The 16283-nt window shown below is 47.3% G+C and overlaps 3 protein-coding genes across 4 annotated transcripts; 1 reads left to right on the forward strand and 2 right to left on the reverse strand.

Moving 5' to 3' along the window:
* Nucleotides 1–3685: 3685 nt before the first annotated feature.
* LOC125512572 (Transducin/WD40 repeat-like superfamily protein) lies at nt 3686–6802 on the forward strand. The gene is made up of 5 exons (XM_048677666.2): nt 3686–3915; nt 4470–4721; nt 4974–5117; nt 5228–5953; nt 6424–6802. The coding sequence occupies exons 1-5, from the start codon at nt 3802–3804 to the stop codon at nt 6652–6654; spliced, it is 1467 nt and encodes a 488-aa protein (XP_048533623.1). The 5' UTR covers nt 3686–3801; the 3' UTR covers nt 6655–6802.
* A 655-nt stretch (nt 6803–7457) lies between these two features.
* Nucleotides 7458–12523, reverse strand: LOC125512580 (uncharacterized). 2 transcript variants are annotated; one of them, XM_048677673.2, is made up of 14 exons: nt 12228–12522; nt 10713–10824; nt 10498–10610; nt 10249–10371; nt 9971–10176; nt 9375–9450; nt 9083–9169; nt 8891–8971; nt 8758–8790; nt 8621–8674; nt 8482–8523; nt 8291–8369; nt 8066–8136; nt 7458–7901 (listed from the first exon to the last, which is right to left on the reverse strand). In XM_048677673.2, exons 1-14 carry the CDS (start codon nt 12393–12395, stop codon nt 7839–7841), a joined length of 1308 nt encoding a protein of 435 aa, XP_048533630.1. In that variant the 5' UTR covers nt 12396–12522; the 3' UTR covers nt 7458–7838. The 2 variants fall into 2 exon arrangements, with proteins under 2 accessions (XP_048533630.1, XP_087377824.1); XM_087521698.1 differs by having other exon boundaries at nt 10249–10610; nt 12228–12523.
* Nucleotides 12524–13745: 1222 nt separating this feature from the next.
* LOC125533684 (uncharacterized) lies at nt 13746–16125 on the reverse strand. The gene is made up of 2 exons (XM_048697055.2): nt 14778–16125; nt 13746–14117 (listed from the first exon to the last, which is right to left on the reverse strand). The coding sequence occupies exons 1-2, from the start codon at nt 15999–16001 to the stop codon at nt 14100–14102; spliced, it is 1242 nt and encodes a 413-aa protein (XP_048553012.1). The 5' UTR covers nt 16002–16125; the 3' UTR covers nt 13746–14099.
* Between the last annotated feature and the right edge of the window lie 158 nt (nt 16126–16283).

A 16283-nucleotide genomic window follows, 5' to 3' on the forward strand; every position in this document is an offset into this window, starting at 1 on the left:
AGGATTTAGACCGGCGTGCTGACCTCTCTGTTGTGCCTAGGTAGGGCTGCGACATGTTGATCTTCCGAGGCCGTGCATGACCCAGGAAAGTGTGTCCGGCCAAATGGGATCGAGCATGTTGGGTTATGTGGTGCACCCCTGCAGGGAAGTTAATCTATTCGAATAGCCGTGATCTTCGGTAACATGACAACTTGGAGTTGTACCTTGACCTTATGACAACTAGAACCGGTTACGTAATAAAACACACCCTTCCAAGTGCCAGATACAACCCGGTGGTCGCTCTCTAACAGGGCGACGAGGAGAGGATCATCGGTTAGGATTATGCTATGTGATGTTACTTGGTGAACTTACCATCTACTCTCTTCTTCTGCTGCAAGATGGAGGTTACCAGAAGCGTAGTCTTCGAAAGGACTAGCTATCTCCCTCTTATTCCGGCATTCTGCAGTCCAATCCACATATGATACGCTTATTCCATTTGATAGCAATGCATACATATGTAGTGTAGCTCCTTGCGTGCGAGTACTTTGGATGAGTACTCACGGTTTCTTTACTCCCCCTTTTCCCCCCTTCCTATACCCGATTGCTGCGACCAGACGTTGGAGCCTAGGAGCCAGACGCCACCGTCGACGACGACGACTACTACTCGGGAGGTGCCTACTACTACGTGCAGCCCGCTGACGACGACCAGGAGTAGATTAGGAGGATCCCAGGAAGGAGGCCCGCGCCTCTTTCGATCTGTATCCTAGTTTGTGCTAGCCTTTTTAAGCCAAACTTGTTTAACTTATGTCTGTACTCAGATATTGTTGCTTCCGCTGTCTCGTCTATGATCGAGCTCTTGTATTCGAGCCCTCGAGGCCCCTGGCTTGTAATATGATGCTTGTATGACTTATTTTATTTGTAGAGTTGTGTTGTGATATCTTCCCGTGAGTCCCTGATCTTGATCGTGCACATTTGCGTGTATGATTAGTGTACAGTCGAATCGGTGGCGTCACACGGCCGACGCATCTACAAATCCGGGCGGACGCAGCCGCATTGCCCCCCCAATGGACAAAAAGCGAAAAAATGAACGTCCGTTTGGGGTCGTGCGTTGGAGTTGGCCTAACCATTGCAAACATGGTACTTCACAACAATTCCAAACAAGGCCACTTAACAGTGTACTTAAGTGGTCAACATTGTAAAACGATCCAAGCCTCTCACCGAGGAGCAAATTAAGGGGACCCAACCCTAGCTGTCGCCACCAGAACTTTCCTACTTGGCGCTACCTCGATCTCCCTTATATTTCTCGACCAGTGGCCTCACCGGTGACAAGAGGAGTGGGGAACCATCCATCTTGTTTTCTGTTTCTTAGGTTTTTGCTTCCCTGGCGACATCAGGTGGAGGCCGTGATGGAGTGCTGAAATAAGGTCTCTTCGGTCTCTCCCTGCCTCGACGATGTTCGACCCAACGTCAATGAAGGCCTGTGAGAGTTTGTGTCCCTAAATCTATTGGTTCCCTTCTGATCTTGGTAGATGGTGTGTCTTTCAAGGAGAGCTATTGACTGATTATTGGTGTGATGACTTTGACATCTTCTTCCATATTGTTCTATGGCATGGTCAGCTTTCTTCAACCTCTGATCTAGTGCTGATGGATAGCAAGCATGTTCTGCATGAGGTGATGCTCCAGCTCTGTTGCTTCAATGATTTATAGATTTTGTCTCAAGTGACGAGTGACTATTGCGTCTTCAAAGCCTGGTATGGAGAGAGCGTTTGCAGGTGTTACTTTTCTTTATTGTTGGTCAGTGCAATTTTTAATCTTCGAACGATGGCATGCAATCAAGGAAGAAGAAGACTTGTATGACTTAATTTTTGTTTTTCTTGATTTAAGATACCCTTTGGGTGTCTTTACTTTAAAAAATATAATGTACTTGAAAGACTTTCAAACACCTACTCCTCACCCCCTACTGATGATGGTATGTAGGAAGAGGACCAGTCCTGCATGTCCATGGTGGAGCCTGGCGATGATCTTGTCTCTATAGCGTAAATGTCAAAGAGATCTTTCCACCCATTTACAATGAGGTGTGCATCTTCTGGCGACGTCGAGTAGGCAGATGATATGTCCGTCTTGTCGTATACAATGCTCTCATGTCACCAACTACGTTTAGCTTGCATTTGCTCGGGGTACCACATGTCCTGAGAGCTGCAGTTGCAAAACATAATTGGTAATAACATATAAGTATATTTATAGTAAGCACTCTATTAAATGGCCAGTGCTAGCCGTAAGCCGGCTGATTCAATGCGGGGATCAGCCGCCTCGCCAGCCGCCCGATTGGCCTGCTCAGGACCGTTAGATACTTAAAGATGAAAATCCCAAGTCGTCCTTCTGTTTTCACACCTCACGGGTGCACGCACGCGTTCGCATCTTCATCCTCACAACGTCATGCTCACAGCTCACTATACCAATCTGACCACCTTCAGGGCTCGTCAAGAAGCCATCTCATGTTCATTGTGCCGCGCATCCCACGCAACTAGCTGCTATTGCAGGCTCGCAGCAACCTCACTTGGCCTCCCATGCCGCAATGCAACATAACCCGCATCGTCAGTCGTTGGAAGCACCGTCCTTGCATCAGGCCATGGTCACGTACCAGGTGCTTGCAGCGGACATCAGTGCAAGGCTACGATCAGTGTTGGTCTGACGGCGGCTTGACTACTTCAATGATGTTGTGACACCATGGTTCGACGGCCACGATAATCGGCGTGCTTCAATTGGTCGTGGTGTGCTTCAATGGTGACATTGATGGTGCAATGGCTGGCTGCTTCGATGATGCTGCAAACTCGTGCTTCGACAGCTGTGGAGACGACGTGCTTCGACGATCGCAGCGACACTGCGACGGAGGTCCGACTGTTTCAATGATGTTACGACGCCGTGCTTCGATGACCATGGCGACGCTGCGACGAAGGCTCGGCTGCTTCGATGATGCTGCCACGTCATGCTTCATGACCATGGCAACGCTGACATGGCGGCTTGGCTGCTTCGACGCTGCGATGGAGGCCCGGTTGCTTTAATGATGTTCTGGCGGCGTGCTTCACGGCCACGACAATGTTGCGACGACGACACGACTGCTTCGAGGACCATGGCGTGTGCCATGACGATGGGTTGTCTTCTTCAATGATGTTGCAATGACAAATGCTTCGATGGCCACGGCGTTGGCGTTGTCAAAGACGCTACTCCAAGCATTGCTATAGGGGGGTGTTTTGCACGTGTTGCATGGGAGAAGATGAGTGTGATGTGCTCGGAAGGGAAGGACAAGTGGCAGTGTCAGGTGCATTGAACCAGCAACGATAGTATGATGTACTCCTATGTAATTCAGCTTTCATCATGTGAAGCTTCACGCGAGCGGCTAACATCAGTACTACCATGGCTACGCAGTCTTTGACGACGCCACACGATTTGCTACGCGCCACACGATTCCGAGGATCGGACGACGCTGGACGCGACCGAATATGCCAAGAAATCATACGGATGTTTTAAAGTGTTTTCCTTATTAAATTTACAAATAATACATATGAACAATAAGACATTGGATACAACACATATAGTGCATTCGATGGCGCGTGGCCCACGCAGTATCTGACACGTGTGCCTGCGGCGCAAAGGATCCGCTCTCCGCGACACGTGTGCCTGTGTACAGCGGTTAACCTCTGGTAGCATCCACCAATCTGTTCGCCGTGTGTCTCTCCCCCTCTCTTCTCTCTTGCTCGCCCGCTCGCGTTCACCACGAAGCCCAATCGCAGCACTCTGCCTCGTCGCTCGGAGCACCGCGCCATGCGCCACCCGTGGAAGCACCCCACCGCGCGCCACGGCGCCGCCGAGCTCTGCTTCCGCGAGGTCGGCGACCTCCTCCCCCGCCGCTTCGCTCGCCGCGCCGCCGCCTCCGAGGTTCCCCTCCCTCCCCCATCCACTCTCCGCTTCCCTCCCCCCAATCGTGCTTCGATCGATCCATCAGGGGTGCGGATCAGCATAGGCACTAGCCAGCCATGTGCCATCGGCCAGCTGCGGATCGTGCTGCGCAGTGTTCGGGCCGTGGTCTTCTTGCCGTTTTAACTGAGATTTAGTGTTGGGTGAGATTGGACCACTGCTGATGTTAGCACACGCAAATTGGCTTCTCGAATTGGTGCTTGGGGATCACAGTCATGTAGGAGCATTATTTTGGCCATTGATTGCTCCTTACATTGGGCTATATGACATGGGTTGTGATGATCGGGGAATGAGTTAATAATGGTATTTTAATACTATGTGACAGAATCTTCTAAATGCAGAGCGGTATCTTGACCTCGTGATTTGGCAATCAAAAGGATCTGATTGAATAGCTTGATCTGAATCCTGAGCCGCTCATTAGCTTCTTCCTTATAAAGTACTAGCAAATAGACTGAATGTGTAATGTGTGCATTTATTTTATGCGGTTACTTGCTGATGTAAGTGCTGTCATACAGGATCTTGTAATGCGCCTCCAGATTCATAGGAAGCTCAACAAGCACACAGGATGCGTGAACACGGTGGGCTTCAATGCCGCTGGTGACACCCTCATATCTGGGTCAGATGATCAGAGGGTAATGCTGTGGGATTGGGACACTGGTGCAGTTAAAATGCAGTTCCATTCGGGCCATGGCGATAATGTATTCCAAGCACGGTTCATGCCTTACACGAATGATCGCACCATTGTCACCTGCGCTGCTGATGGCGAGGTAGATGTGTTAATTTCTCTTTCATATACTCCCTCTGTTCCTAAATGTAAGTCTTTTTACAGATTCCAACAAGGGACTACATACGGAACAAAATGAGTGAATCTACACTCTAAAATATGTCTATATACATCCGTATGTTGTAGTCCATTGAAATCTCTAAAAAGACTCATATTTAGGAACGGAGGGAGTACTTCACATGATGTTCAGATGGTGATAGTAAGTTCAGAGGTTACAATCTGTTAATTCAATCAGGTGAGAGTTGCCAAGATCCAGGATGGCCGGGATGTGCTTACTTCATTGCTTGGTGACCATGATGGAAGGGCTCACAAGTTGGCTTTAGAGCCTGGAAGCCCTTATATTTTCTATAGTTGTGGCGAAGATGGTCATGTCCAACATGTAAGGTCCCAATCCCCAAAACATGCCCTTTCTCACTCACATGTGTGCACATGCAACATTTTATCTTTGTATCTGACTGCTTGTAGTTAACCATTTTCACTTCTGTGCAGTTTGATTTGAGGACAGATACAGCCACAGAGTTATTCATTTGCAGAAAGTTTGTGGCTAAATCAGGATACTCCTCTCATGTCCATCTTAATGCAATCACAATTGATCCACGGAATCCAAATCTTCTTGCAGTTGCGGGAAACAATTCTTATGCTCGTGTCTACGACATCCGTAAATGCAAGTCGGGTGGATCATCTGATTTCGCTCAGCCATCTGACTGTTATTGTCCACCACATCTTATTGGCAATAAGAATGTTGGAATAACAGGGTTAGCATTCTCTCACCAGAGTGAGTTGCTTGTATCTTACAATGATGAGAATATTTACCTCTTCCCTAAAAATGGAGGGCTGGGACCCGACCCAAAATCATCCGTCAAAATTGGAGGCGGTGAAGGGTCCAACTCAACAGTGTTTGCATCTGGTGAAGATGTTGATCGACCTGCGCCTCAGGTTTATGTTGGGCATCGCAATTGTGAGACTGTGAAGGGTGTGACTTTTATTGGGCCAAATCATGAATATGTTGCCAGTGGGTCAGACTGTGGTCGGTTGTTTATTTGGAGGAAGAGAGATGGGAAATTTTTACGGGCAATGGAGGGTGATGAATGCATAGTCAATTGTATTGAGCCCCATCCTCATGCTATGACAATTGCAAGCAGTGGAATTGATAATGATGTGAAGCTATGGACTCCCTCCGCCGTTGAACGAGCACGAGTTGTTAATGTTGAGGAGGTAAATCTCCTGGCATTTTATACGGCTCTTATCGTCTCAACTTCTAGTGGCCTATTATTTTCTATCCTACATGTAACATTAACTTCATAATTTATAATAAACAAATTCAAGAGCTGACTGATAATTAGTTCTTTACCAAGAAAGAAACATTTTGTTTAATCTGTAGAAAGAATTTACAAGACTATATATTCATTCCTCTTGAAAATTCAGCACCCTTCTTTAGCCTTTGAGATGTAAATTCTAGGGTAAATTTGATATATGCCACCACAAACTTTCTAGTTTTGAAATATGCCATTACTATTCTTTGATTTTGAAGTATGTCACTATATCAAAGTTCACAGGCTTTGAAATATGCCAGACAACAATTTACCTTTTCATTCTCATTCGTCTTGGGAAGAAATTTAATTTGTTGGTGTAGATTTTAAGTTGGAACCTTTTGCTTTTATCTTATCATCACATGTATGTTCCAGTTGAAGCCCCGAAAGAGGAAAGCAAAGCTCTGGCAATTTGCCTTGCCGGAGGAATTGGTCTGGCATGTGCTGGCATCACGACGTAGGCAACCAGCAGCTGGAGAAGATTCATCTGAGGATCTTGAAGACAACACAGAATTGCTTAGTCTTGTACTGCGAGCTGCAAACAGAGATAACTTGTCTGATGAGAGTGATGAGGATGAAAAAACCTCGGATGGCTCTGGAGAATAGAGGCCAATGATCAATTGTCCTTGGGGGATATTGCAAAATTGTGTATATACGATAATAATTACTCCATTTTCATGGATGATAATAGTATTAGTGTGCCTATGTAACTTGTGATTCTCATCTATGTTACAGATTTGTGTGTTTCCGAAAAGGGTATTTTGTTGAGAAATTTGAAATGTGGATATAGCGTGCGAGTATCTTCTGAAAATGTGCAACCGAGCAGCTTTGGCGGCACTACTTTTTTAACAGAAAGAAGCAAATACTTCGCAATTAGATTTTTTTTTTTAGAAAATTGCACCTGTGTTCTTCAATGTCGCGCACTTGCACGAGTAACCTTGTTTGGTTTGTTTCCACTTTGCTTGCTAAGCATTTGTTTGATTCATATCCGTTGCGTGTTAAGCTATAATGGTCTGATGAAGAGGATGTTGAAAATTGATATTGATATAAGTTCATCTGTGTTATTTGGTCCAATTTGGAATAATTGCTAGATGTATAATTTGAAGTTGTTTGTTTCTTTCGAACTTACTTAATATTTCACTGTGATCACCTTGGGTTTACAGAATTGGATGTTAATGGAGCTGTGGAGAAGAAAAAAGACAAGAAATCCTGCACTAACAGGTCAGTGACCCACATAACTTTATTCCTCTAATTTGAATGTTATGTTTGTTAGGACATAACGTGTGACAGAAAAATTAATGTTAAACATTTAGTACCATCAATATGCATTCCGTGCAAAAGGTCTGTTTTTTGCACAACGATTGTGCTAACTATGCATACTTGGTTTACTCCAGCCTTACACTCGCAACTAATTAGCTATGTCGAATCAACCTTGTACTTGTAGTGTCAGTTATTGAGTGGTACAATTTACAAACTGAAACCTGTGGATCTGCTTCTACTTTTGATACTTTACACCACTATTTGCTGCCCTATTGTCAACTGCACGGAATGGAACAGCTACCTTTAATTGACCTTGTACTTGTAGTGTCAGTTACCGAATACAATTTAGAAACACAACCTGTGGATCTGCTTCTACTTTTGATAGTTTACACCACTATTTGCTGTCCCTATTTGTCTACTGCAGAGGATGGAACAGCTACCTTAATTGACCACGGCTATTGATACTGAGTAAGAGTATTAGCATTATAGGCATCTACCATCTGTACATCGACATGTATTCAGTAGTTCTTCTATCTGGTATCTGGCTGAACCTCTGCTGGCCTCATATTAATGCTCATTGTGAGTGCCACCAACTGCAAGAATGTACAATAGAAAATAGAAGTCAATATCAACTACTTAGAAGTTCATATATATAAATCAAGAAATATATACTAAACAAAAAGTGTGCAGTAAGGTTTAAATTCCAGAGCACAATATTTTAACCATATTCATAGCAATGTTCAATTAGGGAGCCTACCATAGCAAATCCAGCACAAGCCAGGCTGAAACCTTTGAAGTTGAAAGGTGCCGTCTCTGATAGGAACCATGCTGTCAAACCAATGGGAAAAAACGTTATAGCTAATGACATCTTTGGCTAAGCTCGTGGGCAGTGGCATAGGGATGAAAGAAGTAAGAAGGACATACAAGACATAATCTGTTGTGAGTTTAGATGTGCTAAGCAAAGATAATGACAGATGCTTACCTGTGAGCGGAGTAAAAACTAGAGGAGATATGACACTTGCAGTTGAGCTGATTCCTGTAATACAGCCTTGAACCATTCCCTAAAATAAAAATTGGAAAAGAGAAACTGATTCACAAAAGGTATCTAATATCTTAGTGGAAATAAGCAGCTTCATTTAGTCATGGATTAAATTAATACATTTAGATTAGTACCTGCTCAGAAGGCCCTACTTTTTTTGATACAATGCTCCTTATCTGTTAAAGAATATAGTCAATAAAGATAAACTATTGACATGGTTACATGAACAGAAAATAAAAGCAAAAGAGGCAATCGCTGATAGATATTACTCACACAAGGGCCGACCAAAATGCTTAGAATCACACAGCTTGCAGCAAGATAAGGAACCTTCAACAAAACATGAAATTTAGCACGACTAATACCAAAAAATAGCCATCATTCACAATACCACCATTTGATCAGTTGCATACCCAGAATGACCATGCAATGCTGTATAGGAATCCCTGCAAGATACATGCTAGATCAAATCACATTGGCAAGTTGTTCTTGCAGGAGAATTATATAAGAAAAAATAACAGGACTATGCCATAACAATGCCCTTACATGCACGCAGCTCCCTGTAAGTGCCACGACAAGTAGCTTCTGCTCACCCAGCCTCGGCGCTAAGAGAGGCATCACGGTCAGCTGCATAGATCATAAATCGTAAACTGCTTTTGCCGCACCAAGTGAAATCAAGTACATAATCGATCATAAATTGAAGACGTAGTAGGTAAATATTGCTAAATGAACTCATACCTGTGAGAAACTTCCTGTAATGCCAATAATAAGCAACAAATTAGCGTACTGGTTCTTGGTATAGTGGAATTGGGCCTTCAGGAAATACTGCATTTGTAATTGTATCACAAAAGACAAAACAGTTAGAAGCTAATTTGTTGATATCCATGAAGTGTAGTTGAAAACATGCAAGAGATAGATTGTTCATGCTCTCAGCTTATCGAGTTCTTCAAAGAGGAACGTTCGTGTAGAATTTACAACATTGCAGTTTACGTGTATGCTGAAAAGTATGTTGGTGGATAAAATGGAGTACCAGTAATGCAGTTTGCAGGCCTGTTTCGCCAAGGCCGTGGAAAAATGTGACGACCGCTGCTCTCGTGAAAGTTGAGCTGCAAGTGGTTTGCAGGCATTCAGCAGGTAATCCGAGGTTAATATCTTGGTACATTTTCTTTTCTAAGAATATTGATAGGAGGAACTAAGCTATCCTTTTTCTTCACAGAAGAGTACTCCCTCCGTTCCGAATTACTCGTCGTAGAAATGAATGTATCTAGATGTATTTTAGTTCTAGATACATCCATTTCTGCGACGAGTAATTTGGAACGGAGGGAGTATATATCAGTGTATTTTTCACTGATAGGTCTGTGGCTTCCACAGCAAGATAATGCACATCATCATGTTGGATGAAAGCTAAAGAAACTCAATTCATTGCTAATCCGTTACACACCAAGCGGAAGGAGTTGGTGATGACAGAACTGATGAACTGGGAGTCTTATAGCCTGTTTAACAGAAAGAGAAACCCTGTTCGCTTACTTGAGCTGTCAAAGGTTAGTACAGTTTCTACTCTCTCCGTTGAGCCAATGAGCAGGCTAATTTTGCAATCTTTCAAGCTGAGAAAGGCATGCATGTCACCTGCTGGTAAGAAGGGTGGCCATCTCCGACAGCGACGGCACCTTCCGGAGAGGCGGGAGCCTCGGCGACGCCTCCTCGGGGCTAGAGGAGGGAGGGAAGAGCAGGCGCGAGGCCTCCTCGTCACGCAGCAGCGAGGCTCCGCGGTCCGTCTCCTGGACGAAGGCCCTCAGGTATACCGCCGCAGCAACCGACGCCAACGTCGCCACCTGCAGAGCACAACAGATGAAGAAACAACCTATGTGCCGGATGCAAACGCACGAGGCGCGCACTTAACATACCTGGAATGTAGAGGACACGGAGAGGAAGCGGGCCGCGATGGTGCCGCCTACGAAGCCGGCGGTGCAGACGCCGGAGAACACCCCGAAGGCCGCCGCTCGCCGCCCCTCCGGCACCTTGTCGGCCTGCACGCCACGCAGAGAAAGAGCAACCCGTGCATTGCATTGCATTGCATCCAGCTGAGCTCCAGCCATCCATGGAAATATTGGAAAAACTTGAAAGTTGGCGAGAGAGGGGATGGAGCTGGTTACCACGTAGGCGAGGGAGAGGCACATCATGGCGCCCTCGGAGACCATCGCCGTCAGCGTCTTGGCGACGTAGAAGGCGTAGAAGTACGGCCTCGTCTGGTTAAAAGCCATGATGGCTAGCCGACACGAAAGGAAACCAAAAGGTGATCAGTAGTAATTCCACCTGCAACCTGTGGCTGTGGCTGTGGCTGACGTGAAAGATTAACTCGTGAGTTTACCCAGTGGAACGATGGACAAGGTCGCCGGGAGAGCGAGCAGCGCCTTGCGGCCGTATCTATCGGAGAGGTTGCCGATGACCGGCGTCACCACGAGCGCCCCCAGCCCGGTGATCTGCATCAGGTGAGAATGAATTGTCACGGGCTCACCCTCACAGTGTCGCTTGTACCACTGCCTTTAGCACGCTGGCTTCTGCTTGTCCCGTGGCGCTCACTCACATATTCTGCTGCTGCTAGAGCGACCCGTCATCGGTGCAAGTTAACGTCATAAAAAAAAGGATAAGGGGCACGCGTCGCTGATGGACACTATTACCACATAGCACGACACAGTCTAGCAAGTTGTCTGGTGCTGGCAACTGCGGAGTGCGGGCCACAGTAGCCACTCACATTTTCAGTGCCGTCACACGCACCACATTCGCAAGTTGTGCGACCTGCAGCCCCGTGTCTCGTTTTCTCCCTCCGCTTTCGGGGCAAAGCCTTCACGAAGACGAAAAATGAGAAAAAAGGGCTAAAGAATGAGGTCTGCTTGGGGTTAGTTTCCCTGTCTATTTATTTATGAGATGACACTGGTAGTAGTCACTAGTCAGTACCAACGACTTTTCTTGTGTCTCAACTCTCAACCATACTAGTACCACTACTACTTGGGAAGCAATGCTCCTAGCTTTTGACCATACTACTACTACCACTACATGGGAAGAGATGCAAGATCTACTAACAAAAGTGTATCGTCGGGTTCCCTCAAGAAAAGGAGGGCGTGGTCGGTGCGAGCGCGCGACATTTACGACGGTTGGCCGCGGACAAAAGCGAGATCTCGCGGGTGCGTAGTCGTATCGCCGTGTGACGCACCGGCCACACCGATCGATCGCACCCAAGACGACTGCTGCTAGCTCAAAGTCAGGGCGACCGCCCGACGCGACGGCGAGGGACCCGTCACCGTTCGCCGGGTCGACGGACGGACGGTGCGCATATGACGAGAGCAAACTTGTTGTTACATTCAATGGCTCACGGAAATTCTAGGCCGGTTTTCCCAGGAACCGGGGAGGTTTCCTGAGTTCCAGACGGTGGGCAGAAGCGACTATTCCACACACACGGGAGATGGGACTGTGGTGGAGGCTAGCTTCATCTGATGGTGGAGGCTTGCCAGAAGCAAAGGCAGGAAGCGTGCGCAGTGGGGCTTCCGCTTCCACTCTCCTCTCCCTGCCCCTTCATGCCATCCCCGTGTGGCCCTGGCCGCGCTCCTTCCTACAGTCTCACCGGCCTCACGTACTGCTCAAGCGATCACAGGAAGAAGAAGCTAACGAGTATAGCAAACATGCAGGATACGGCCACACCACATTGATCCGATATTTTTCCTAGAAAAAGGGAGGTACCGGCCAAGCAGCAGCCCGGCGCCTGGCAAGCACGCGGCTGGATCACCTGGACTCGGCCGAAGCCTGGCTCAAAAAGCTGCGTGCACGCGTACACGAAGAACCAAGAAACGGACGCGGAGAGGTGCACGCATGGGATGGGGGCACGTACGGCTTGCTGCAGGCCGGTGAGGTAGATGGCGAGGGAGCACTGGTCTTGGCCGGGGCAGAGCGCCGCCATGGTCACGTCGGTGATCACCGGCGCCACCATGAAGGCGCCCACGCAGAAGAGGAAGGCGAACACCAGCAGGTGCCCCAGATCCGCCGCGGCCTCCTTCATCTTCACTTTTACCAGTCGACGATGAACCCCTCTCCCTCTTCCCCTCCTATTTTTTTCTTTCTGTTTGAGCACTCTTGCTCTCCTATATGTGTGCTGCGTGACGTGCCTTTGGGCCTTTCCCCCCACTCACACTCCTCCCTCTTTATATGCTCCTCCTGGCCGGCTACATGACAGGACATGCACAAAGTACTTACTGTTAACTTGCTAGATAATTAACTGTAATTAAGCACCAGTGACTTCTCGGGCCTTACAAAGACCGACGTGGTTAAACCGACAAGGCAGGAAAAGAAGCAAAGGCGGAGCAATTTATTTCTGATCAACACAGATATATGGAGCATATTGGAATATGATTTCCTTCAAGTTTAGTCTAAAGAAATTGTGACAAAGTGGAGAAGCTGGTAAAGCATGTAGTACGTAACAAGATGAAAGGCGGTTTGGTTGGCTGTGAAGGAAAGAGATGTGTCTGGTGCCTCCGCTTTCGCTTTCATACGCTTCAATGGTACACAGAGAAAACTCTTGACTCTTTTCGTTTTACATGACCACCAAAGTCCTAAAACGCTACAAATATATGTTCCTCCAGCAAAAAGCACGCACCCACAGCGTGTTGGGTTCAGGAGAATTAGAGACGGGGAATGGGAGTTGAGGGGTAAGGAGATTAAAAATCCACTGTTTGATTAGAGGGAATGGGAGTTTAAGTGGGAAGGGGACTGGGAGTTGAGAAAACCAATTCCCACCGATTTCTTCCCAGGGGGTATCCTGTTAATTCGTGAGCAGAGTTCTATCCCACGTCAATTCTCATCATATGCCAAACAAGGGAATGGGAGTAAAAATCTACTTCCCATACCTAATCCCTTCATAAACAACCTTGGGCAAACTCCCATTCCTTGCCCAAATGTTTACCAAACAGGCTGCCAGTTGATGCAACTCCAGTTATCGCGCGGATCGTTCATTACTGCATCCAAGATCTTTGCGGGTTTTAAAAAAATACTACTCCTTCCGTCCGGAAATACTTGTCATCAAAATGGATACAAGGAGATGTATCTAGATGTATTTTAGATTTAGATACTCTTTTTAGCCATTGTGATGACAAGTATTTTCGGATGAAGGGAGCACTTCTAAGAGATAATTAATACTCCCTCCGTCTCAAAATAAGTGTAGCTGATCTAGTACTCCCTTTATAAAGAAATATAAAAGTGTTTAGATTAGTGGTCTAAACGCTGTTATATTTTTCTACGGAGGAAGTACAAAGTTAGTCCAACTTTATACCAAATCAACGACGCTTATTTTGGGAAGGAGGGAGTATTATCCTTATTTATCCTTATGAAACGCAACAGATATCTACTACTCCAGTGAAAAATTGAGCAGCGGCATGGCATAACTTCATCTCAGATCTTTGGAAGTTTTTTTTTAAAGTATATTGATACTTCTAATAGAAGATAATTAATTCCACTTCTGGCCCAAGTCTAGCATGTTGTAGCCATAACTTGCAATTCCACTTCTAGCCCAGTCAAGCTATGATGCATGAAAGAACTTGGAACAGACTTTCTTCTTCTACGCCTCAGGGAGCATATGAATGGTGCAGCGCAGCAACGAGTACATGTTGCTTCAGTAGTTTCATCAAGCTATGTGGCATCAAAGAACTTGTACAGATGTTCCTTTTTCTGTGTGCGTATGAATGATGCAGCGCACTGAGCACATGTCGCTTCAGTAGTTTCTGGTGGGCTGCAAAAATAAATAAAAATAAAAAAATCATGCAATCAGCTACCCCGGATAAGCTGGTTTTGCAGAATTCTAAAAACAAGATTAACATGGAATTTAACTTTCTTCTGGCAATCCATATGACAGCACTAGTTATAAGTTACCACCCTGCATGCTTTTTTGCTTTATCATCACAAGTCAAAATCTGGATCGCTTCTAGAGATTGTTATGCCCGCATGTACAATGTACCAGTCCCAATATCCCAACTGCCAATCATAGAGAGGATGAATTTCTAACTGCGCGTACTTATAAAAGTAATGGAACACAAACTCTAGCAAATTAATTAATTTCATTCATGTCAATTTTACGTTTGATGTATAATCAGGGTCAGCATGCCGCTTAATATTTATACGATAAACCATTTAATAGTACATGAATACATATTATGAGAGGAAGGTAAATAATGATAGTCTTTCGAAGCTCACTAGAAACAAACAATTTATAAATGTTGCTGATCCCTATTGAATACTTTCCGATGCATGGAAGTAAGCTCAAATTTGTTTCTAGTTTTCATAAATATACTACCATGTCAGCTCTCCATGAGATATAAGGGTGCAATAAAAGTAGGAAATGTTGTATTTCTGCAGAAGACAACCTGTCAAGGACCTTGATTCAAGGACTCACCTCGTTGAGCAGCAGAGAAGGAGGCCACGCCATGATGTAGGGATACAAACTTTCAGGGTAAATGATGGTGCAGAGCTTATTCAGCTTTGCTGTTTCTAGGCAGAAGGACAGGAACAAACCAGGGAAATCGCGATCCGGCTCACAGCAAGTAGACAAGTACACAAAGCCATTGACGATCGCCAGAACCTTCAGCGCGATATGATCATTGTCGAAACAGTGATCGTGCGCATGGATGTCCTGCTCTAACGGAAATGTCTTGTGCTGTGTCCATCTCTCGACACCATCATCGTCGGTTCTCCGGAACCAAACAACAAGTGTGAGCTTGACAGTGCTGATGATGCAGAGCCTCCCGTCCTTGGTCTCGCCAGCCGTGAACGCTCCTTGCCCTTCGATGTGCGGAGGCAGGTCGATTCGGGAGAACTGCACTGTCGAGGTGTTCAGCACGCGGGCAAGGGCTCGGCTCCCGTCTGTCCAATAGATACACCCATTCACCAGCGTCCCGTTGCCAGAGCACTTCTCGTTGTCGTCCCCAGGCTGCAAGGCAGGCTGCATGGCTGCGGCCTCCAGAAACGGGAAGATCTGCCACTCCCCGGTCTCTGATGAGAGGACGGCGGCTTGCGCCCCGCAAGCTTCGTGGCAGACGCAGATGACGCGGAACGGGCCTCGGTCTTCGTCGGAGGGGAGGACGTGGTACTCGACGTACATGTCTTCGCAGATCTCGCCGGGCGGCCTGGGGAAGAGATCCAGGGCTCGTGCGAGGGGGTCGTAGACGGCCATGTGCCCGGTGCTGTAGCTGACGAGGACGACGCGCCCGTCGTGGCAGCCCTGGATTACCCACTCGGGGGCGACGCCGTCGATCTCGTCGGGGAGGCGGGTGAGGAGGAAATCGCCGCCGCGGACGGCTGCGGCAAGGTCCGGGTCGGAGTGCAGGCGGAGCGGGCGGAAAGCGGGCGTGTCGGACTCGAAGACGTCGAGGAACACGCCGAGGAGCGGGGCCGAGTGGAGCTCACGGAAGCGGCGGCGGAAGGCGGGGGATGAGCGGACGGCGCCGAGAGAGGCCCGGCTGGTGAGGGCGGCGCGGACGAGGGTGGGGAGGGACGGCAGGCGGAGGAATATCTCCCGCAGCAGGTCGTCGCCGAGGGCGCATATGGTGGTCGGAGCGGCCGCTGGGGATTTCTGCTTCTTCGGAAGCGGCGGCGGCGGTGGCGACGGCTCGCATGCCATGGCGCGCGACACAGCAAAAGTGAAGGACGGCTGTGATCTCGTTTCAAGCCAGAAGCTAGGAGAGCGAGGGCCGTGGGCCCAGGAAAGCCCGTCGAAACGCGAGTGACCGGGTCATGGGCCCAGTTGCTACAAAGGATTAGTCGAGTAGAATGCTTGTCAATCCTAAAAAAAACTAAATTCTAAAAAGTGCAGCTGCACTTTTTAGAGTTTCCGAGCACACACCCTTCCGCGCCGTTCGATCGAAATCGCGGCCTCAGGTGCTGGGCGGTCGGGCCGAAACAC

The sequence above is a fragment of the Triticum urartu genome, chromosome 1A (genome assembly GCF_056163025.1).
Source record: "Triticum urartu cultivar PI428250 chromosome 1A, HENAU_Tu73, whole genome shotgun sequence".
NCBI lineage: Eukaryota > Viridiplantae > Streptophyta > Magnoliopsida > Poales > Poaceae > Triticum > Triticum urartu.